Raw genomic sequence first — 23,062 nt, forward strand, 5'->3', positions numbered from 1 at the left:
AGGTAGACTACAGCAAAGATTCCCAGGAAATCTCTTATGACCTCATTGATAAAGTCCTGGAAGATGGCTAGGGCTTTGGAGAGACCAAACGGCATGACAAGGTATTGGAAATGCCCCGAGTGGGTGTTGAATGCCGTCTTCCACTCATCTTCCCGAATGCGGATAAGGATATATATGCTCCCCGCAGGTCAATCTTCGAAAAAATAGAAGCCTCTTGCAGTTGTTCGAAGAGGACTGAGATGAGCGGCAGGGGATACGCATTTTTGACTGTGATCTTGTTCAATCCTCTAAAATCAATGCAAGGTTGGAGTGATCCATCTTTTTTCTGAATGAGAAACCTGCTCCTACCGGGGACTTGGATGGCCGAATAAATCCCTTTTCCAGAGCCTCCTGGATATACGCCTGCATAGCTTTACTCTCAGGGACAGACAAGGTGTATAACCTGCCTTTGGGGAGCCTGGTACCAGGTAAAAGATCGATGGTACAATTGAACTACCGATGAGGTGGTAGAACATCGGCCTTAGTTAGAAAATACTTCGGCAAGGTCACTATAGGGAGCTGGGATTGGCAGAGACTCTGATGTAATGGCCGCAGCTAGATGAACAGGGTGAGAAAAACAGTGGTCAAAACAAAAAGATCCACACTGCAGTATTTCACCAGTTTGACATTGGATCACCGGGTTATGCTTCTTTAGCCAAGGTAATCCCAGTACTATGGGAGCCAGCAGACATTGAAGAAGGAGAAACAATAACTCTTCAAGATGCAGAGCTCCAATGGCCAATTGTAATGGAGGAGTCCGTAAAGCAATCAAAACCTTGAAAATATTTCTGCCATCCAGACCAATGACTGTAACTGGACTACATAACGGTTCAGGAGTAAGTCCCAGTGTTTCAAAGAATGCCAGGTCCATGAAGTTATCTGCAGCTCCACTATCAACAAAGGCAGAAACAGAAACTTGAGCGTATGGTGACTTGAGTACTGTGGGAAGAGGACTGAATTTTCTGGAGAGATGGATGCAAAGCCTAGATGCAACTCTCCACTACCATCTAAACCATGCCTTTACCCGACTCAACGGAACGCAGTACATACAAAGGCCCACTTACGGAACTCCATACAGTAAGCCTCCGCTGCCCTGTTCTCCTGTTTTAAAATCCAGAGGCTAGCCTTAGCCATGGCTGCTTTGTCTGGATCGTCATAGAGCAATTCCAAGCCTGTGAAAAAGGAGTCCACAGTCTGTAGTGCAGTTGAGGTGGAAGGAAGGCTGAAACCCAAGTTTGGGGGTTTCCTCGTAAGAGGGACATTACAATCCCAAATCGTTGAACCTCAGAACCCGAGGATATGGGTCTGAGCGTAAAATAGAGTTTACAGCTCTCTTTAAAGTTTAAGAAGTCCTTGCGGTTCCCTGAAAACTGGTTCGGCATATTCAATTTAGGCTCGATTACAGTAGGACGGGCAGGAGCCGCTAGAGTCTCCTCCATTCGGAGGGAAAGTTCCTGCACTTTCTGGGTCAGAACCTGAATCTGGACTTCAAGAATTTGCGCAGGATTCTGAGCAGGTCCCATGAATAAAGAGTTAAACAGATGAATGCCTCTATGTAAAAAAAAAAAAAAAGTTCTCAAAACAATTCTTTTTTTGCCGGTGATAATATTAGGAACTGAGGTATTAACTAAGATAAATAAGTCCTGCAACAGCCTTGAGGGATGGTATATTTGGCTAGCTGCGGCCATGGAGCAGCCTTGAGGGCTGGTGAGTTCTTGACTAGTAGTGGCCTAGGGGCTGTAGAACAAGGTGTGGCCTTTGGGCCATGCAGCAGCCTTGAGAGCTGGAGATTTCTTGGCTAGCAGTGGCTTAGAGGCCGTAGAACAAGGTGCAGCCTTTGGGCCGTGCAGCAGCCGTGAGGGCTGGTAAGCCTTGGCTAGTAGTCACTGGATTGTGGCCTGTGTCCCCGGGTTGATACAAACAGTGGTATGCTAAATTGCATACTTTGGATGCTGGATTGCGGCCTGTGCTGGTGGGTTAACACAAACGGTGGTATGCTGGATTGCGAACTTTGGACGCTGGAGTGCGACATGTGCCGCCAGGTTGACACAAGCAACTGGACACTGGAATGCGGCCCGTGCCGCCTGGATGATACAAAAGGCAGGAAGTAGACATGCAGACCATGCCGCCTAGATGACTCAAAACGACAGATAGTTGGTATGCAGACTGTGCCGCCTAGATGACACAAACGCCAGGTAGTGGATATCAAAGCAGACAGGAAGACTGGGTACTCGACTGGAAAACAGGAGACAATGCCAGAACCGGATACATGTGAAACGCTATCACCAGCATCGGAGCAGCGTTTTCACCAGAAGGAAATAGCCGCAGGAACCAATCCAGAATAGAGCAGGGATGATCGACAGTTGATTGGAGGAGTTCAGCAAACGGTCCCCCAGCATTCGCATGAGTGGCTTGTGACAGCTCCCTTCACACAGAACTGTCAACGCTATCCTCATTGTGCACATAAAATCCTGGAACTCTCCTGTTATAGGCCAACGCGTATCGAGCTAGTGCTCTTCGTCAGGGCAATATGGCAGGAGATCAATAACGCTATCCTTATATAAGATGGGGGATCATAGCTTCCGGGTCATAGTTCATCTATTTTTTTCTAACTCAATATATATCATAACAGATCCATACAGGTATAAAAGTCATATCCATAAAATATAATCTCCATATAAATGAATATATGCCAATTATTGCATACTTTGATGTACGGGAAGTGGTGCATATCCCCTTCTATGGAAGCTTTTCCTGTACTCATAGTCCCGAAAAGTTAATTTCTTCACTGTTAAGGTCAAGTGTACTCACGTACCTCTCTATCTTAATGGTTTTTAGGGATATCCGCTATGTTAATTGTTCATAAAAAGGGACAAGTACAGTCTATAAAATAATAGGTAGGAGCTGATTGGTTGCTATGGGCAACTTCTCCACTGGTTCACTTTTCACTGCTTGATAAATAGACCCCATAGTCCCCAGGTGCATTAGTGCACATCTAGCACACCATAATGTGGTGGAAGCAATTATGCAATTATCTTATAATATAGGGCATTATGAGAATGTTATAGTTATTTAAACCTTGCTCTTCATCATATTTCTTCTGTCTCTTAATATTAATTATAAAAATGTCACATTTTGGTATTTTTAAGTAGTTCAAGTGATTTGGTTATGAAGGTGGATTCTCTTCTCTCATCTATGCCCAAAGGAGAGCCAAGGCAAGATCTGAAGTTTGTGAAACAGAAACATAGGTAAGTAGCCTACATGTTGTTCTAAAAGAAATCCGGTTGTGGATGGAAAGGGAGAAGGCCAAATTTGAAGAAACGAGGGAGCAGAAGTTGGGTGATAGCAAAGATAGTGCGTTTGTGAATGGGAATGTTGAAATTGCCTAATTTGAGAGTATGTAAAGTAATTGAATTGGAAATAAGTTAGCTTGGCAGCAAAGAGGTCAAGGAATACAAATATCCATATCAACTGCTTATAAGGTAAATTAAAAGAAAAACTTAACATAAAATTTTACAGTAACATGCAGTTGTGTAAGCATTACATCATAAATAACCTATGTACTGCACTTTTTCATAACTCTTAAAAAAAAGTCAAAGACAAATTGTAGAACTGTAGAAAAAGCAACTGTTTTGATGTTGGTAAACAGACTCTTCTGTATTTTATCTGTCACAGACCATGAGCAAACAGTCACGCTGCAGCTCTGAAGAGTCAGAACATTTACATTATATATATATATATATATATATATATATATATTTGGGGTTTTTGATCAAACTTCAATTTTTTTTTTTTTACAAATCATATCCGTTAAATATAGTGGAATAGTTGATGTAACTCCATGTATCCATCTTGCTTGCTGTGAAGAGGTTTTTCTGGCTTGATTGTCATGAAGAGCCGCCATTATATGCTATATTATCTAATGACAAAGATTGGAGGCCAAGTACAAAATATACACTTTAAGGATAGATAGAAAATTTTGTTTTCAGTGTGTTTAGGAACTATTTCAGATGACTTGACATTAGTTCTACATAGATTGAAGTAGAAATACATTTAAAAAGTAAACAAAAAAAATGTTTTGCCCCAAAATACTTATGCCCATTTTTGTGTAAATATTAGGTTTTTGACCTGTAAATCATTAAAACCATATGGTATATTGACTGTAAAAACGAAGTGTGAGGTGTCATCTTAAGTGAGATGTATATGGTGTGGGGGGCGCAGGGAGGATAATGATTTTTTTTTCTCTGGCTTGCCCTGATCACCAAATTGGCCAGTTCGCCATAGAAAGTGTCTTTATGTCTTGACTTAGGAGAATGGCTTTTTTGGAGTATGCAGTTATGTTCGATATATCTAGATCACACCACCAGGTGGTTTTAAAGGCAGTCAGTCATATTTTAGGTCTCTTCTCATACTCAATAAAATATAAAAATTAGTTTGGATCTTTTAATTACTGAAATATCAGTAAGAGGATTGTAGCAGTGGTTATGGCTAAGCTCCAGTTGTCCACAAGCTCCCCTAATCTCCCAAGAGTGCCCCCTGTTCCTACCAATCTTACTTTCACTACAGCTGCATGTGACACTCATTCACTGCTGATTTGTTGTGAGCTACAGATGTTTCTTCATACATTGTTGCTACAGTCATGCCAAACAGCCACTTTCGGCGCACCAGATCTTTTTGCGTCTTTTTCGCCCCAACATGCTTCTTTGTCACACAGGACCTGGCAGGTCAGTCAGACTAGGCATATTGTGCCACATGGAATATTGAGGCTAGATGACACAACTCTAGGTCATATCATTTGTACTACCCATATAATGGGACAATGGAGACCTGCTCTGCTTGTGACAGTAGGATATAGCTCTCATTTCGGGACTATCCTGCCGAAATTGGGATGGTTGGGAGACCTTTAGCCATACACTGAAGAAATGCATGTGTATATCTGTTTATACGTGTGTTTGTGTGAAAAGTGTTTGTCCGCTGCCTGATTTCTTGCATATTTGCCACACTTAATTGTTTGAGATCCCCAAACAAAAGTGAATATATACAGTAAGATAGATAAAACCTGAGTAAACACAAAATGCAGTTTAAGTAATCATTTAATTTTCTTTAAAGAAAAAAGTTATCCAATCCCTATCACCCATGTGAAAAATGAATTACTCCCCAATTGGTTGTGCCAACTTTAGCAGCAACAACTGCAACCAAACACCTCTGATAAATGGAGATTAGTATTTCTCATCGCTGTGGAATTGCTTTAATTCAACCACGTGGAGGGTTTTCAGACATGAACCGTCCGTTAAAGGTCACAGCATCTTCTTTGGATTCTAGTCAGGGCTTTGACTAGGCTTCTCCAAAACATATTTTTTTTCTTATGAGCCTTCTAGAGGTTAACTTGTTCTTGTGCTACAAATCTTTGTCTTGCTACATAACGCAATTGCGCATGAACTTCACAATTATGAACTGATGACAGTACAATCTCCTCCAGAATTTTCTGATCAAAAACCGCAAAGCATCCCACCACGATCACACTACCACCACCACCATGTTTGACTGTTGGTGTGATGGTCTTATTGTGGAATGCTTTGTTAGCTTTATGCCAGATATATTGGGACCCAAGTCTTCCTCTTGGTCAGCAGTGTATTTTGCCTAGTAACTTACAGCTATTTTATTGTGTAGACATTAACTGAGGCAAGTGAGGCCTGCAGTTCCTTAGATGTTCGTTTGGGTTGTTGTGCGACTTCCTTGATGAGTCGTGGATGAGCTCTTGGGGTTATTTTGGCAGGCTGACTACTATTCTAAGGGGTCTATTTACTAAGCTTTGGATGGAGATAAAATACCAACCAATTAGCTTCTAACTGCCATGTCACAAGATGGGTTAAAAAAATGACAGTTAGAAGCTGGTTGGTTGGTACTTTATCTCTGTCCACTTTATCTCCATCCAAAGCTTAATAAATAGACCCCCATTTTTTTCTCCAGTTGGAGATAATAGCTCTCACTGTGGTTTGCTGGAGTCCCAGAGCCCTAGGAATCGCTTTGTAATCCTTGCCAGAATTATATATTTAATTAACTTTTTGCAATTACTATTTCACACAAGTCCAGTTGGTGATGGATAACTTTTTCCCTTCAATAAATGAAATGTTCATTTGAAAGCTATTTTTGTGTTTACTGTTGTTGTCTTTGTCTTATATTCAATCTTGATTGAAGATCTGAAACAAATGTGACAAATATGCAAAAATATAAGAAGTCGGGGACAAAAACTTTCACACCACTGTGCATATGCAGATGTATCGCTCTTCATCTAGCCACCATACACCATGCCTGGCGTGAGTGAGCTGACAGGTCCCATACAACTCTGCTAGCATCGGGCACATATCAAATTAATCAGCAACCTCCTGCTGCACCGTAGTAGATGCATTTTGGGCAAAAAAAAGACGCTAGCAGACTCTCACAGGACCAGGCACGCAGAGAGGGTCTGTTTGGCATGACTGCAGCAAAGATGAAAGAGGACACGTGTAGGTGTGTATGTGTGACAGGCATTATTCTATGTTGTCCAGTACCTTTTATTACTGCAAATTTTCATGTTGGTCATGCATTGATATTCTGTTGTAGTTCTTTTTTTTTTTTATTTTGTTTTGCAGTTTGATCAAGGTTGAGCCTCAAACTTCAAACCCTTTCATAGAAGTAATTGCTGTGGTTGAACCTCTATCAAGAGAAGCACAAAAGATGTCACACTTACTGATTGTAAGTTGCAAAACCCATGAAAACATAGTGTGTTAAGGTGCGTACACACGTAATGATTTTTTGAACGATTTAACTATAACGACGTCGTTATCGTTCAAAAAATGGTTCAGTCTATGAGTTATAACAATGAACGAAAATCGTTCAAGCGCGCTCCCGTTTGTAGTTCATTTCAGACTGTCCAACATAACGATTATTAAGGGAAGGAACATTTTTTATTCATCGTTGTAAAAATTGTTCACTTTTCAAGGGAAAGTCTGACAGAAAATCTGACAAATAATCTGACAGATAGTCGTCACAAAATTGTTACGTGTATATGCATCTTAAGTCTTCTAAAATAAGGTTGCTCCACCCATCCATCCTCTACGATAGGGGTGGGCAATAAGTGGCCCCCAGCTGTTGTAGAACTACACATCCCAGCATGCTCTACCACAGTTTTGCTATTTGGCCATTCTAAAACTGTTACAACGCATGCTGGGATTTGTAGTTAAACAACAGCTGGAGGTCCGCTTATTGCCCACCCCTGCTCGACGACCTGTAGATATCAGAGTATGCCTGCTAAAATCTGCTTAAGCTCAGTGTTCTTTCTACTGTGTGTGTGTGTGTGTGTGTGTGTGTGTGTGTGTGTGTGTGTGTGTGTGGAGAAATCAGTTTTTTTAGATGCAGCCTATATATATATATATATATATATATATATATATATATATACAGTATATATGCAGTATATATACACACATAGATGCACTAATATTGCCCCCTTAATATAATAATAAATATTTCTCTCTATTCAATATTCATTTTGCTTATTTTTTGCGACTGTTCGAGGGTGGTTCAATAAATAAGATAACATAAGACCTCTCAGTGCTTAAATTTATTCAACTCACACATATATGTATAATCAATAGTACAGTTTATTTTTCCACATTGTCCTCATACATGTCTAAGCATATGCTCCAGCAATACCCCATGGCATCTATCCTGTCATAGCAGATATCAGTGTCCAGCACCTGAAGCCACCGTCAGTTGCAAATTGCCGTCCACCCAGGTGCTTCTTCAATGGTCCAAAGAGATGGAAATCGCTCGCTGCCAGGTCAGGGCTGCAGAGAGGATGTTCCAGTACCTCCCAATGGTAGTGACGTAACAACTCAAGTGTGCGGTTGGCTGAGTGTGGCTGGCATTATTGTGCAGCAATACGATGTCTGTTCACAGTAACCCAAGTTGTTTTCGACTAATTGCCCTCTGCAACCAGCTTAAAGTGTCACAGTAGCGGAATTGGTGAGGAAATCAACAAGAAGCACGCCCTTGTGGTCCCAAATCACGGTCACCATGATGTTCTTTGTTGATGGAGTTGTTTTAAATTTCTTTGAAGGTCACAGAAACTTGCTTAGTCTACGGTGTCACATGATGAACCCACGTTTCATCGCTTGTAACAATACGCTGCATTAACTGTATTCCCCCCTCATGGTACCGCATCAAGTGCATGAGAGACAATCCCATCCTAATTGGTTTGTAAACTTGTGTGAGTTGCTTCGGTACCCAGCATGAACACTTTTTCCTGTACCTCAGTTGCTCATGAACAATGTTGTGCACAGTAAACAGTGAGATGTTCAGTTAATCAGCAATATCACTGTGCCTGTCCTCCTGACTCAGGCCTTCAATGCGGCACAAATTGTCATTTGTGGTGTACGTGCTTCACCAGCCGGATCGCTGCTCATCATGAACGTCTGTCCTGCAGTGCACCAACCCCAAACTGTTTCCTTGACAGGACATTATCATGGTACACCTCGACAAGTTGACGATGAATTTCAGCTGCTGATGTGCCATGTAGATACAGAAATCTGATCACAATATGCACTCAGTGTTTGACCATGTTTCTGCCACACCTGCCATTTTACAGCTGATATTGGGTCAGTATTACTGATATGAGGCGCAGTCTAATGACTGTGAGGGGGGCAGTGGTCTTACTGCTCTGGTCTGGTGGGAAATTCTAATGAAATAGATAACATTACATTACACACATGAAAGGTTATGTTACGTTACTTATACCCCTTTCAGACTTAAGATCTGGGAAATTCCCAGGGTCTATTAACCCAGCAAAATCCCTGATCTCATCCTGACCCTGGTAAAGAGCTGGGTTGTGTTGCTTTTCACACATGCCGATATCCCAGGTCGATGCATGTTCACGTGCAGAAACTCAGGTTTTCCATGTAAGTGTGAAAGCGGTATTATTGAACCACCCTCGTTGTATTAAAATAATTTTCTCCCATAAAATACAATGAATGTTAGTTGCCTCTTTAATACATAATGATTGCCCTTATAAATGTAAGGTGATTCCTCACCTACTGATTGACCAGATAGCTGAAAAATGCTGTTTTGCCTGTCACCACCTCGTCATTTTTTTAAGGTGGTGGTTGTGACGGTTTTCTGGCACTTGCAAAACTGCTGCTTGATAACTTTGGTGGTTTCTTTTCTTCCCCAAAAAATGGGTTGGCGATGTGTTTAGTGGTGTCTAAATTGGTGGTTTTATGGCATTTTTGCCTTTAGTAAATCTGGAATTTAAAAAAAAAAAAATCTATGGTTAGAAAATTTAGCCTGGAATGGCTTGTTACAAATATACCCAGATTAGATGTATTGTGAATAATATTATACCATCAGAGGTTTCTATTGCATTCGGTACACTGTAGTTCTTAAAGTGCAAAATATGGAAGTAAAGTTGAGTACATGGCTGCCAGGAACCAACCCAATATACTGAAAGGTTTAATGCAGAATACCAATATAAAACATTAATATATCACTTTAATCATTCTCTCGCTGCTTTCTCATCTCTCACCAAGTACTGTAGTTCAGCAGCTCCTATTCCAGCCAACATGAATACTGCTGATTATCATATGTTACCCCCACTTGTCTTTCTATGCCATGTGCCTTATTGTGCTTATATAGGATATTTGGCCCCAATTATATAATTTATGTAAGAGGTATACATACAAGTCTTAATGTGCATGTTTGTTATTTAGGTGCTTGGTCAACTAATGGATATGAAGCTGACAATGTTCATGAACTGTAAAGCAAAATTATCAGAAATGCCCTTGAAAAGGTAGGTTGCACGTTTTGCATAATCATAAACTATCATTAGTTGTTGTTATATTAATATATTACAATCATTTTATTATCCATTAGTGGATATCACTATCGTAGAACCATATTTAATGTCTTTGTGTATTATGGACTAATAAGACAGTATAAAACAATCTAGGCAGTATAAAAGATAACTGCAAACATTCTGAGGAAGTACTCCTAGCATTGTCCTTCTAGGGATATTTGTTCTGTATTCTTCCTATAAGCCTTTCTGCCAATTGCAGATCAACTATTCCCCACAAAGACATTTTTTGTTATTAAAATGACCGCAACATATTGTATTTTCTCTGTTCCAGTTTTTACCGACTTGTACTTGAGCCAGAAGTTTCATTTTTAAGTAACAACAGCCTTTCTCTGGGTCCTTCGGCTAAGTTTCTGGATATGCCTGAATCACCTCTGCTAACACTGAACATGATCACCCCAGAGAGCTGGCTGGTGGAAGTGATGCACAGCTCATGTGATCTCGATAACATCCATCTACAAGATGTGAGTCACTGAAATGTACCTTAAGCTGGCCACACATCTAAAGATTATCTGTCCAACCAGCCAACTAGTTGATAGGTTGGAATGAAAATCTGGTAACATATAGGAGTAACTGATCACAAATTTGCTCCTAAATGCCAGAAAACAGATGAAAATAGTCGTTCAGACAAGTTTGTTAAATGCTTGATCTAAACAATTTGTTCAAATAACAGTTTTTGTCCATTTTCCAGTGTTTGGGAGAAAATTGCTGATTGTCATTTACTTTCATTCCTTACCAGATTTTCATTCCAACCAATCAACTAATTGGATGATTGGATGTAAGTTGGTCTAGTGTGTGGCCAGCTTTACTGTCTTTTAGAACTAATGTTTTTAAACAAAGCTATGATGTAGTAGCAATTTTATGTATAGTTTTTAATCGTATGTATTGTTATATCTTCAAAGGCAGCAGCAGCAATGTATGGACTTGTACACGTTATGTATTGTTAACAGAAATGGTTGCCCCGTCGCTAATGCCTTTATGTATTTAGCTGGCTAGTGACATGACAGTTCTTGTATTTCCAGATAGAAGGAATTGTTACTGCAAACTACGAACTGGAGTACTTGTTGCTGGAAGGACACTGCTTTGATGTGACCAACGGACAACCACCTAGAGGACTCCAGTTCACCCTGGGCATGAAGAATGATCCGGTTATGGTAGACACTATAGTGATGGCCAATCTTGTGAGTAGCTTGCCAGCTTGTCTTATATAGTTTACAGTTAATTTGTCTTCTTAGAAAACACTTTTACAGCCGCTTACTCAAGAGACAGACTAGAACAGCAAATCTGCCCTCATGGCTGACATGTTGCTGTGTTTTCACTGTATAACAGACAGCAGCTACACAGGCACATTGTGTTTTTGGATCACCTCCTCTTGTATATGATAGATAAGTATCTGCTTTATTTTATTTGTGCTGCAGCAGTGCAACTATGTTATTTTTATTCATTTGACTTAAAACAGAACTTCAAAGATATGAAGCAAATACTATATAACAATAGTCTGATGCATTAGGAATCTAGTTTACTATTGTTTTCTGCTATATTTCAAATCAATGTAATATGGCACCGTTAGAGCATAACCAATGTGTCTATAAAATTCTTTGGGGAGGCAGGGGTGTTATTTGATGCTGACACATTTACACCAGTGTTTCTCTTGCAGACATGGAGATAAAACATGTTCTTCAAATGAAACCCGAAATTAAATAGTCGCCTTTCTGCTCTAAACTTGGCTTATACTAGCTGTCCTCAATCATCAAAAGATGAGTCACACTAAGGGATAAACTTACTAAGCATCGGTTTTGGGTCTATTTCAAAAAGCAACGAACAACGCTGTCTATCGATGTCTGATTGCAGTTGAAAAAAAAACAGCATTTACTACTGTAATCATCAGTTTTGACTGTCATTTAAAATCTGACACCGTTACCCGTCAGATTTCTTTCCCCTTTGCCGTCGCAGATCCAACAGCAAAGTCGCTGTCAATTGGATTTTCAATAACTAGCCCCAGATTGAACAAGTCAGGGGGGCACTGCTCAGACCTTCGCTTCTCTGCTCTGCATCTTCTGTCTCTTGGCCTTTCTCTAGAAGGCTAAGTACCCCAGTGTCTTTGTGTCCCTAAGGTTTTATTTTTTACAGTGTTATTATTACCATACATTTGCATTCCAGCTGTGTTTTGCATGACTGTTTTGATAGATACCTGTAGGTTTGTATTGCCGTTTGCTAGATTCCTGTGTGTAAGCTGTGTGATCTGCAATCCAGCTACCTTAACAGTTATTTATGTCAAAGTCCTCTAAATCTAATGGAGGTGTGGAGGCCATGTCGTTTTTTAACTTGAGCTCAATGGAAGGTTAAATTGCCTTGTGGACATTTGGGCTCTATGCGCTGACTATCAAGTGGGATCTGGTGACGTCTCGCTTCCGTGGAGCACTAATTCCTGTCATGGCGGAGCCTGCATGGGCTCAGGCAATGGGCAGGTCTGTGACTAAGCAGGTTAAATTGGTGGCTCAACACTGCGAGAAACAAGCTAGGGCGCCTCCTGATTATGCTGTCCTGGTGTATGTGCAGGAAGTAGAAGGGGTGACGGGGTCTCTCCGTGCCCCTGTTGGGGAACCTGCTTGAGTTAATACAATGGAGTGCTTGGCTTCAGGGTTCACAAAAGAGAAGTTCTTAAGGAACCACGATACAGGGACTCTCAGAAACATCAGCACTCCTCCTGGATTCCCTTGGAGAAGTCGGAGGAAAAGGATGGTGAGCTTTCGGGTGACTTGCCTCTTAGTTTGGAATCCTCTTCTGGTCAGGGTATAAGAGGACCTGATTACGGCGATCCATCAGTATTTGGACTGCTTGAAAGTGGATTGTTCAGCTGAGATTGAGGGCCCTTTTAAGCGTAAGAAAAAGATCTTCAGATCTTTCTAAATTATTTGAGGAGACTTTTAAACCTCTAGATAAAAAATTCACAGTACCCTTGAAAGTTTCTGTGTCTCTATCTGCCTGTGGATCATACACTGAAGTGGAAGTCATCTCCAGTGGCTCGCTTGGCCAAGACCACTACTGTTCCAGTCCCAAGGTCAGTGTCCTTTAGGGGAATCAGTATGAATGGGCAAATCCTGACGCTGGCAGACCGACAGCAGTGAAAATCCCGACAGGGGATTTAGGTAAGTATAACTAACCCTACCCCCCTAACCCTGTCTTAGGGCTGCCTAACATTAACCTCCCCCCCCTAGTGCCTAACCCTAAACCCCCCCTAAGTACTTAAACCTAACCCCCCATCCCCACAGCCTAAACCTAAGTCTCCCAGGAGGGGGTGCCTAACCCTAACACCCCTTCCCCTAGCCTATCCCTAACCCTCTCGGCCGGGAGGTGCCTAAGCCTAAGTCCCCCCCAGGAGCCCCTAACCTAACCCTTCCCCCCACAGCTGTCCGCGTCTGCCTCTCGGCTTACCTTCGTTTGTTATGCCGGCCATCAGGCTCCCAGCCTGTCATTAGTACCCTGCTGGGATTTGACAGTCAGAAATCCAGCAGTCAGCATTTCGACCGTTGACTTCCTAACTGTATCCCCTTTAGGGAACCGTTAGACAAAAAGGAGGGGTGCCTTCAGTCTATTTTTATGTGCACAGGGTTGTCCATTCGGCACATGCTGGCTACGGCATTGGCAGCTATAGCAATAGAGCATTTGTCAGACCAGCTACTCGCAGGACTTCAGGCCGATACTTCTAAGTTGGATCTGCTGGATTTAGAAGAACAAATCCGAGGAGCTGCAGAGTAGGTTTGTGAGGATAGGGCACAAGTGACTTCCAGTGTTTTGGTGATGGCTATATCTGCCAGACGGGCTCTGGGCAGTGGACTTGGAGTCCAAATGTTCCCTTGAAGAGCTTTCATTTGTGCGCGTGGCGTTCTCTTTGGGCCAGAGTTCGACAAGATGATTGTATTGGCCAGTGTCTGTGCTGAAGCCTAAAGGTTCCTAGTTCCATTTCATTTCATCCTTCAGGACGGGGCAGTGGCCAGAGGCTAGGTCATTTCCTGGCCGGAGCTCGGTGCAGTTAGGTCAATCCACCTGGTAAAGTTGGTGCTCAGGCCCCAAAGAGCTTGAGAAGCCTAGCGTCTGACAGGGTTGCTTCCCGCCTGCCTAGGCTGGAAGTGGAATGTGCAAATGGTCCTTCACAGACCGCTTGGTGTTTGCGGTCATTTGTCATCAACCAGGATATTTTTCCCTACCGCACTACCAAGACATGGGCAGCTTTGATTTGGGCCACTGCGTCCATTTTGTCAGACAGCGTGATTGTTCCAGTTCCGGCTGACCAGGGGGTTTTACTCATGTGTTTCTACTCCAGAAGCCAGACTGGTCGTTTCATCCCATCCTCAACCTCAAGGCCCTCAACAATCCTAGGGATGATTGGTTTTGGATGATTCCTTGAGGTCAGTGATTTCCGGCTTTGAAGCCAACAAATTTTTGGCATCCATAGACAACAAGGATGCATACATCCACATCCCCATCTGGGAGGGACATCACGCGCTCCTCAGATTCGCTGGGGGGGAGCTCACTATCAGTTTCTGGCTTTTCCATTCAGTCTATCCACCGCTCCACAAGTTTTTACGAAGATCATGGCGGCGATGGGGTGTACATCTTGTGCAAAAAGGGTATAGCTATTCTACCCTACATGGACAATCTCCTCATCAAGGAAGATTAGGCTCAATTTTTGAAGAGTCACCTCGACTGCACAGTTCATTTGTTTTATTAGCACGGTTGAAAGTTGAACTTCAAGAAGTTCCATCTTGTACCCTGTCAGTGCTTGTTTATGGGCTTGATCTTCAACACCAGGCTTCAGCACATTTTTCTTATCGCTGGACAAGGTCTGTTCCTTTCAGGCATTGGTTCTGAGGGTTCTGGCCTTGAAGCGTCGTCGGTCCTGTTATACAAGTATTTGCGTGGAAGATGGTCTCAACTTTTGAAGCCATCCACTATGCCAGGTTCCACTAGTGGGAGCTTCAGTGGGAAACTCTGCGGGGTAAGTTAGGCTCAAACAATCATGATGGCTCAGCTGCTCAGCCTTTTATGTCAGATCCTTCATTAATGGTTGATGCAAAACAATCTCATCAGATTAATTTCAAAGGTGAAAGGACCAAAGGCCACTCAGTCGTGGGTCATGATGACCACGCATGCCAGCCTTCCGGGTTGGGGGCTTGTCACCCTGCACCTTTTGTCTGCAGGGCCTTAGGTCTGTGCAGGGTTCAGGTTGGCATCTTCTTTTTTATCCAGATCAGTTACAGCAAGGTCCATTTCTACACTAGTAGTGTGGTGTGAATGAAAAAAGCTCCATACCTGTCTATTTTCACCTTTCCCAATTTCTTGCTTTGTTTTAGGATAGTTTGAAGGTGGTTCTCAACTTGAGTTCGATGAAAGTGCAGGTTTTTTATGGTATCTCTTTACTTTCAATGCCAGCTGGCCCTCCTTCCAGAGAATTGTACTTTTTTGCAGGTTCAACCACCTTTTATCCCTCCAGTGCTTCAATGGGATCTAAATCTTGTCCAGTCTTCCCTTCAAATGGCTCCATTATAGCCTTTGGGATTGGTTTAGCAAGTGTTTAACCTAAAAGCTTGTTTTTCTGATGGCCACTCCATCAGCCCAGCGTGTTTCAGAGATTGGGGCCTTGTCTTGCAAGTCACCTTTCTTTGACTTGCATTCAGATTGGGCAGTTTTGCATATGGTACCGTTGTACCAGCCAGAAGTAGTGTCATCTTTTCACATTAACTAGGAGATTGTTCTTCCTGTCTTCCATCCTTCTACTTCTTTTTGGAATCTGGAATGTTTGGCTCTGTTGAATGTGATATGGGCACTTTGCCTGTATTGGGACAAGACTCTTTTGATGTTTTCTGATGTCAAGAAGTGTGGTTGGCTGACTGGAAAGCATACTATTGCACGGTGGATCCGCTCTGTTATCCCCAGGCTTACTCCAGTGTGGGGTGGCCAGCTCCAGAGCTGGTGTCAGCGCAATCGATCAGGGAGGTGAGTGCTTCCTGGGCTGTGCAGAAAGGGGCTTCTGCGCAGTAGTTGTGTCATGCGATCACATGGTCCTCTGTTCACCCCTTCACCAAATGTTACCAGTTTCCAGTTTTCACATCCAAGAAAGCTAGTTTCGGATGAAAGGCATTTCAACATCCCATGGTCCAATGTCTCCCAGATTAAATCAAAGAATAAATGGCATTTTTGTACTTATGGTTAATCCATTTTTCTGATCTCATCCTTACGCTCAGTTCTTTTGTTCGTTCGTTGGTTTTTGCTGGTTATTAAGCTACACTATGTTGTTCAGCCTTGGTTTTTGAAGTTATACTGACCACCAGGGGTTGCAGAGGGGATGAGCTTCTGTCTTAAGGTGTATTAGTCTAATAAGTGCCAGCTCCTACGATCCCTTCGAGCAACCAATAGGTCAGTGTCACCCACATGGAATGAGAAAAAGATTTAACGGTAAAGTACTAAAATTTAGCTTTATACTTTATTTTAATTTTGGGGCTGATTTTGACCAACCTCTGTTCACGGGCACAAATTGTGTTTTCGCATACAGCGCATTCGCAGATGCAAATTTACACATTTTTGTGCATGCAGCTAAAGCTCCATACATCTCTGAGTTGCACACACAGTGAGGGGAAGCCAATTTTTTGGCACCTAACATGGTGGGCTAGTGCAAGTGCCAATACTACTAATGATAATGGTTGCGGCACATGCATTTTCGCTTGCAGATGCACAAACCCGTGCCTTAGTCCTACAAAATGTCATATTACCACAACTACAGCCACTTTGCCTGGGACTCAGAATCAGTCCTTTTATGTTTATATATACTGCAGTGGCTGGTCTTTAATTTCAGATGTACTACTCAGAGTGGCACATAGATAGTAGCAACATAGCAGGAGGAGCCTTAGCTGCCTGCAATATGATGGACTATACTGCAGTCATTATAATTTTCTGGTTGCATTGCGCAGGCCTTGATTTAATAGATATGCTGGCCTACACAGAGCAGTTGGAAAGTGACACTGGGGGAGATGCACTAAGCCTTGGAGAGTGATAAAGTACCAACCAATCAGCCCCTAACTGTCCGCTTATAGGCTGTGTTTGAAAAATGACAGGAGCTGACTGGTTGTACTTTATCACTCTCCAAGGCTTAGTGCATCTCACTTAATGAAGCAGTGGTATTATCTCTCATGCCAGTATGTTGCAGCAAGATGAACCTCTGAGGCGCTTGGTCAACCATCTACCTCTAAGCTGAACACCAGCTGAGAGGCTGTGTGTAACAGCAAAGCCGGAGCCATATGTTAGAGGTCACGGTCTTCATAGGGTGCAGAATGTTATTCAGTATCACTATGTACTATCCACCAGTACTGCATAGATTTGTCATGAGCAGAAAACTTGAAAAAAAGATTTACAGCTTTATGTGCTTTTGTAAATAAAGAACTGGAGATGGTAAAGTATAGAGGTGTGGTTATAGATCTGAATACTATTTGTTAATCCTATAGGGGTATTTCCAGTTGAAGGCTAATCCAGGGTCATGGATGTTGCGGCTCCGTAAAGGAAGATCAGAGTACATCTACCATATAGTCTCGTAAGTACTTGAGAGCAAAACTTTGCAGGAACATTTTTGTGTTCATGGTGCAGCCAGGGATAGACATAACTGCTCTTCACAAAGCAAGTAAATTATGCTCCACTCATCCTTTACGGTAACTAACATAAGCAACTAGTGTGCTGTGTGCAGGAAAGTATCGTAACACATTAGGTCTAACAACAACCAGGTACCAACTGCCGGTTCATACTGTCAGCCAGATATTTAAATCCTGATGTATGAGATGGCTTCCTTATTTTAAGGTTACCCCCCCCCCCAATAGTCTAATGAAAGAGAATAGAATATTTCCATTAATGATTTTTATTAAATTATTGTATACCTTTTACCCTATAAGGAAAATGTATACAGTGACAAAATTTGAATAGGTAATGCAAATGATCTACATTTACACAGAGTCCCACTTATAAAGCTTTGGCAGGTTCTTAGACACACAACTTTGGGCCTGATTCAGAGCCGGACGCAAGTAGCCGTTCGCTCGTCCGCCGTACGAGCGGAAATAATAAAATTCAAGCGCTCGCTCGTATGTTCGTTCGCAGCTAATTTTCCGCCCCATAGTCTCCCAACCCCTCCTCTAGCTAGCGAACGTTCTAAATAGCGACCGTCCGTCTCCTCTTTGGTTGCAGGGAACGCTCGCACAAGTCAATTCCGGAAGTGGCCCTGTCAGTTTTCGATTGCCTGCTATTTCATTCAGCAAACATACTTGAATCGATTAATGGCAATCACTATATTAATTCGCTTAATTGTTATTCACATGTTTGCAATCCTTTTTTTTTTTTCAATGTCAATAAACGTATTATTGTTAGTGTGTGTCATTGCTTCCGAAGAATACGTACGGTTGTGCCAAGGGGATAGTTCTTCAAAATTAAAAGTTGGTTTGAATGCTACTATTGTTTTGCGTTTTTTTATAGGCCGATTTTTCAACTTTTTTTTATATTTAAATTAGCTTACGCATGTCACTGCATCAAGCCTATCATAACTCACATTATATTTGTGAGGGTGTAGGTCACATGACTCATACAATAACCAATAGAATGTTTTTTGTTAATTTACAAAGTACATTAGCCAATCAAATTTTTTCTAGGACCTTTATTAAAACTGTTTTGTGAAAAAAAAAAAAAAAAAAAATCATTGCCATCATGAGAGCCGCCGCTTTTTGTCGCCGTGAACTCCTGGTCTTCACTGAAGTGATGGACCAGAGAATCACAAATTACCCGCGCCCCATCACTAACCTCCGCAAACGGCTGGCCTACTCGGAGGTGCGGCGCCGCCTGCTTTCGATCGGCTACCGCAGAAATATCGGCCAACTTGAAAGAAGGTGGTCCGATCTGAGGCGCAGATCCCCACGCCTGTTGGCCAATTTGCGACAGCAGATCCATGAAAGTAAGTGGTTTTTTTTTATTTTTTTTTAAATGTAAGCATACCTGCGTGTGCATGTTTACCGTATAGCCCTGTTTCTTTATTTTGGACATACCTGCGTGTTAATGTTTACCGTATAGCCCTGTTTCTTTATTTTGGACATACCTGCGTGTGCATGTTTACCGTATAGCCCTGTTTCTTTATTTTGGACATACCTGCGTGTGCATGTTTACCGTATAGCCCTGTTTCTTTATTTTGGACATACCTGCGTGTGCATGTTTACCGTATAGCCATGGTTTTTTTTAGTTTTTTTTTGGTGTGTAAATTTTTTTCCCAAAAAATGAAATATGTAATAATATTAATTTTTCTACATCATTTAGGGACTGAGCGCATACTCCAACGCCAGCGACGTCAGGCTCGTCCCCTATCCCCCACTCCCACCCAGACATCCTCTGCCCACTCTTCCCCAAATTCCCCCTCCAACCCAGACCTGGCTGACCGTGAGGCCCCTCCTTCTCCTCACAATCCCATCCCTCCAACGTCACACTCCCCTCCACCCCCCTCTCTTTTCCTCACCCTCAACTTCCTCCCAAATAACCCCTCCTCCATCCCTGCAGCACTGGCCCACCTCTGATGACGACGATTTTGGGGCTCAAGGCCCAGTCAGCATTATGACCAGTATGTTTCCCTTTTAAACTATGGTTGTTTTTTCATTATTTTGTTTTTGGTTGATGTTGTCCTTTTGCCTGTGCAGTTCAAAATTGTAAAGTATTTCTAATGTTTTTGATATATATCTTTGTGAAACAATGTCTAGGATGTTTTCCCCTTACACATATGACACATGTCCAAACACTCATACTTGTGTCTTTCTTGTTTACGGTACCAACAAATATTGTATTTTTGCGTAGTTGTAACTCTCTTTTGTGTTATTTTTGAAAAATATTTTTTGTCTTTTTTTTTCAACAATGTTTTCGTTTGGCATTCCTTTTGTTTTGGAGATGTTTTTTTTCACCTTTTTTTGTATAGTCTGATTTTTTACTTGTTTTGTAAAATATAAATTAAGGTGTCATTTTAGTAATCCGCACATTTTTTTACCCACAGAGGACCAGAGGCGTAACGCAGAAATTTATGCTGGCTTGCAGATCTTGAGGGGCCATGTCGTTGCCATGCTTGTGGCCTTGGATCAGATTTTGGCATGCCTGTGCCACTAATTTTTTTATTTTTCGCTAAAAAAATGTTGTAAAAAATAAAATTTATTTTGAGTTATTTAAGTCTCATTCCTTGTGTGTAAATCTTAGATTGTTGAACCTTACATAAGTCTACTATTTGTCCCTGATTTTTAAAGAAATGTAAATTTGTTTGTCGAAAGCTCAAGTAAGTATGTAAGCTTGCACATTAAACACATAACAATACCAATAGGTTTGGAGAAGTAACCTCAAAATGTGATTATTTTTTGGTGTGGGTAATGTTCAATTTAAAGCTACCTGCTTAGGCCTACAATTGCAAACATACTGATTCACCATAATACCTTTGGTGTTTGTTTTTAGCAACAAAGCAGGGTACTAAACTTTTCCAAATAAGAAATTACAGTATTAGGCATTAAGCAACTTTGCATTTTTAGAAATAGGTTACACTTGGTTGTAATTTACGATGGAAATGGTTGGTGAACGTAAAATTAAATTTTAATGCACACAAATAATAAACACCAAGTGAATACACACAATAAATTCAAAAATTCAAAACACACACACAAGTCAAAAACACACCAAAACCCCCCAAAAAACACAATCAGGAACTGTTTGAAGAAGTAGCATGCCAACATGAATCCACAAATGAGGAGAAGAAATCATTGTTCCCGAAGTTATATCCAATGTGTCCACATAAAGTCATTTGTGTTGATCAGGTAGTAGGCATGGATTTTTATGGTCATTTTAGGGATTAAAAACAAAAAAACAGTTAAAAGTGTACTTTAAAATATTACATGTCTACATTGTGGCATTTTTAAACATTATGAGGAAATACCTAAAAAATCTGGCCACAACTTCATCGCGTATGGCCCCCCCACATACTGACCTCCGACCAACCTCGGGGGGCCGTCCTCAGGCAAGGCATCCTCTGGCTGCATTGGGACACCACTCCTTATGGCGATGTTGTGAAATATCCCACACAGGACCACAATTTTCGAAACCATAGCCTGCAAATACATGAGGTCGCCACCAGAGCGGTGGAGGCATCTGAATCGGCCTTTTAAAAGGCCGATACAGCGCTCCACCACCTGCCTGGTGGCTGTAAGTGTGGAATTATACTGACTTTGTGGCCCTGGTGTTGGAGCCAAATAAGGAGTGAGCAGCCAGGGCGTGCAACGGTAACCACTGTCTCCTGTGAAAATATATAAAAAAACATCAGGACCATTGTGTAACAAGCTTTGTATTGGTTTCAACAGAAGGTGTCAACTTACCCAGAAGCCACGCATCACCAGCTTGTAGGTTGTTTAATTTGTGCCAAATCCCTGATTGCCGGATGACGAAGGAATCATGTGCACTGCCGGGGAATTTGGCATTCAGGGACAGGATCTGGAGGGAGGCATCACATACCACCATTACATTCATCGAGTGAAAGTGCTTTCGGTTCCTAAATATAGCCTCCAGCCTTGCTGGAGGCTGAAGTGGTATGCGAGTGCCATCCACAACCCCTATGATGTGTGGGAAGCCAGCTATTTGGTAAAAAATTAGCCTTCGCCACATTAAGGGAACCCATATCCAATGGCATTTTAATAAAATGATGAAGGTGTTTAAAAAGGGCCTCCATCACTGCCCTCAGGATCCTTGAACAGGAGGATTGGGATATTCCAGCGACTATTCCCACAGTGGTTTGAAAGGATCCTGAGGCACAAAAATGTAACACCGACATTAATTGCGTAAGTGGTGGTATTGCTGTAGGACTGTCTCTATTAATGAGAGAGTGTCTATGATGAGTTGTGGCGGAAGACGGTAGCGCCTTAACACCTCATCATCTGGCATTCCAAAAAGGGTGACATGTGTTCTATATATCTGGGGCCTTGCACGCCTACGAGGCCTACGCCTGGGACGAAGTTGAGGTTGGTCGGGTTCTGGAACCATGGCCAATATAATACGACCAACATCAACCTGAAATGTTAAGCAAGGTAGTTATTGGTTTAGACAAATGTGTTAAGAAAAATATACTTATCTATTCCAAGAAAACCAAAGATGCTTACAGACCTGGAACGTGTCATGTGCAAATTAACCTACATTTCAAATTTTGAAAATTTTTAAGATATTAATTTAAAAAACTATGATTGAAAACAAATTTCGTATTCTAAAAAATAGAGAAGGGAGCACACATTAGTTCTTAAAATAGTACGCTACATTTAGTGGTAAGACATGATTTTACACTGAAAAATTGAAAACACATTAGTATGCAAAATAATACGTTAATTTTACATTTAAAATATAAAAAACCATTAGTTCGCTAAATAGTACGCTACTTTTATAGTTAAAACCACTAAAACATTAGTTCGCTAAATAGTACGCTACTTTTACAGTTAAATAAGGGCACATTAGTTCGCTAAATAGTACGCTACTTTTACATTTAAATAAGGACACATTAGTTCGCTAAATAGTACGCTACATTTTGTGGTAAGACATGATTGTTCACAGAAAAAAAACAACATTACTTAGCGAAACATATGCTAAGATCAACACATCGAATTTGTAAATTCATGAAACCAAAACCACTTACCAAAACAGACAAATATCCCAAAGTTCAAAAACGTCACTGGGTCACTGCCAAAATAACTGTAAAAAAAAAAATATTAAAAAAATTTGTAATCTATTTACTATTATTTTTTACGGTGGTTTTTTAAAATACTTACTCAAAAATTCAAATTAAAATAGCCAAACAATAAAAAAAAATCCTAACGGAAAAGAAAGAAGTAAGAAAAAAAAACAAAAGATCCAAAAAAACAAGTCCTCCTTCTACACAACAATCACCAACAATCCACTCCAACGCAAAACCTCCAACAATCATAACATGTCACCTCGACTCGAGTCACACCAAGCCATAAATAGGCTTTATTTTCCCGCTCAAATTAAGGACGGACAGTAGGAGCGCACGAGGAATGATGCGGCCGAATAATGCTGACGCATGTATAAAAA

General features: G+C 41.4%; 1 protein-coding gene across 4 annotated transcripts in view; it reads left to right on the forward strand.

The window, feature by feature from the left end:
* Positions 1–23,062, forward strand: part of UGGT2 (UDP-glucose glycoprotein glucosyltransferase 2) — a 428,047-nt gene that overhangs the window by 262,610 nt on the left and 142,375 nt on the right. For 3 of the 4 annotated variants that reach the window (XM_088458942.1, XM_088458958.1, XM_088458966.1), the window contains exons 24-29: positions 3,189–3,287; positions 6,672–6,774; positions 9,786–9,865; positions 10,203–10,392; positions 10,951–11,109; positions 17,428–17,513. In XM_088458942.1, coding sequence (XP_088315068.1) covers positions 3,189–3,287; positions 6,672–6,774; positions 9,786–9,865; positions 10,203–10,392; positions 10,951–11,109; positions 17,428–17,513 — 717 coding nt within the window. The remainder of the gene's footprint in view (positions 1–3,188; positions 3,288–6,671; positions 6,775–9,785; positions 9,866–10,202; positions 10,393–10,950; positions 11,110–17,427; positions 17,514–23,062) is intronic. The other variant, XM_088458949.1, reaches the window with a different exon arrangement.

This window comes from Taudactylus pleione, unplaced genomic scaffold (assembly GCF_031769625.1).
Source record: "Taudactylus pleione unplaced genomic scaffold, aTauple2 ptg000041l, whole genome shotgun sequence".
Classification (NCBI taxonomy): domain Eukaryota; kingdom Metazoa; phylum Chordata; class Amphibia; order Anura; family Myobatrachidae; genus Taudactylus; species Taudactylus pleione.